The following is a 1711-nucleotide window of genomic DNA, read 5'->3' as shown; positions in this document are numbered from 1 at the left end:
TTTTTTTTTTTTTTTTTACAGTGAAGACTTTGTATGAAAAACACGTTCCACCAGAGTTATAATTTATATATTTCGATATCTTTTTCACTAATCACATTTGCTCTTTTATTATCCAAAGACTGATTACATGTTAGTTTATATATGTGTTGTTTTTTTTTATCTTTTAATGGGGGAAAAAAAGATAATTAGTGTATTTTTGTGTAACCGATATAGATCTCTATGAAAGTGGACTGATGCTCATTTTGGATTAGCATAAAAATATTGAACATTTTCTTCCAATCAGAATGCAACAAGTGCTCATAGTGTGATTACTGCCCCTGAGTAACAGACGGCTGGTCTGTTGAGCACTTAAACATGCAGCGTGCTACAGTGGGACTTGGCCTCTGACATGAGACTGGAACGAAACATGGGCTTTTCCTTTCTTCTGTCTAATTGGATTTTTTTAACCCCGGATGAGTGTTAGAAAAATACGCTTATTTTCCAGATACTGCATGTTTTTATTTGTGAGGGGAGCCTGGTGTTAGAAAACAAGGCTGCTGTTACTGTAGCAACATCTGGTGTTGGAGCGCTGAAGGCTTAACCAATAAACAGCAGCTGAAACAGAACGGAAGCTCTAGATCTAGGTGTAAAACAAACATCAGACTCGAGATGTTTTTCCTGTTTCAGAGTCATATGTTAGAAATAGAGCGGCTGATGGTTTCACACTCATCCTTTTCATTTTGTTGCTCGCACACCTTTTCCCACATTGCTCTTATGCCCTGTGGAAATGATGCACAACAATGTGCCATCTTCATTTTTTGTAAGGAAAATGGAGGTAACTTTAAGAGAATCAATCAGGTGGAAAAATGCGGCGGCTTTGGATGTTATCGTCCCAATAAATGATCATTATTAACGGTTATTGGTCCCATAGAATGGCTTCAGATTATGCTAGTAGGCTCAGTAGGTTATTATCGCAAAATAAATCCTGATCCTTAATGTGAACAAATAAGGAATAGTTGTATTTATTGGCCCCCCAGGAACTAGGGGCCCTAGGTAACGGTCTAGTATTTTCTAATGGTAAATCCCCTCCTGCTAACGCCTGACATGATGCCTAAACATGGCTGGTTTTAGATTTTAAGGAGGAAGCAGGTGTACTTATATAAAACCTATCATATTTTAGAAAATGCAAACTTCATGCAGAAAACCCTTTTTTCCTGGATTCAGAGAAGCAGGTCTTGCTCTTTGGGAGTCAAACTGCTAACAAATGTTCAACAGGTTAAACTGCAACGTAAATAAACCAAATGTGAACCTCTAGTCATGGAGATTTTATCATTTCTGATTCTGTTGCTCCTGTTGTTTCCAGCTTGCTCCAGATGATGCCTGGAAGTGTCCCCACTGCAAGCAGCTGCAGCAGGGCATGGTGAAGATGAGTCTGTGGACGCTGCCTGACATCCTCATCCTCCACCTAAAGCGCTTCCGACAGGTAGGCAAGGTCAAAAGTGTGGTTCACAATAAAGACCAGTGGTGGAAATTCGCCCATACTAAAATTGAGTTTTAGATATCCATAAAATCTTGCTTTTAAACAAGTACTTATTAAAGGAAAAGTCCGAACATATTGAGAATTTAAACTTCTGAAAATACTTTAAATATGAAATAAAAATAGTAATTAGGGATGCACGATATTGGGATTTTGGCCGATATCCGATATGCCGATATTTTAAAACTCATGTAG

The 1711-nt window shown here is 38.2% G+C and overlaps 1 protein-coding gene across 1 annotated transcript in view; it reads left to right on the top strand.

Moving 5' to 3' along the window:
- LOC107104912 (ubiquitin carboxyl-terminal hydrolase 43-like) overlaps positions 1-1711 on the top strand; it is a 46511-nt gene that overhangs the window by 3303 nt on the left and 41497 nt on the right. The window contains exon 3 of the mRNA XM_015405028.1: positions 1343-1462. Within this exon, the coding sequence (XP_015260514.1) occupies positions 1343-1462 (120 nt within the window). The remainder of the gene's footprint in view (positions 1-1342; positions 1463-1711) is intronic.

This window comes from Cyprinodon variegatus, unplaced genomic scaffold (assembly GCF_000732505.1).
Source record: "Cyprinodon variegatus isolate N-32 unplaced genomic scaffold, C_variegatus-1.0 Scaffold1948, whole genome shotgun sequence".
In the NCBI taxonomy this organism is placed as follows: domain Eukaryota; kingdom Metazoa; phylum Chordata; class Actinopteri; order Cyprinodontiformes; family Cyprinodontidae; genus Cyprinodon; species Cyprinodon variegatus.
This window is presented reverse-complemented; position numbering and strand designations above follow the sequence as displayed.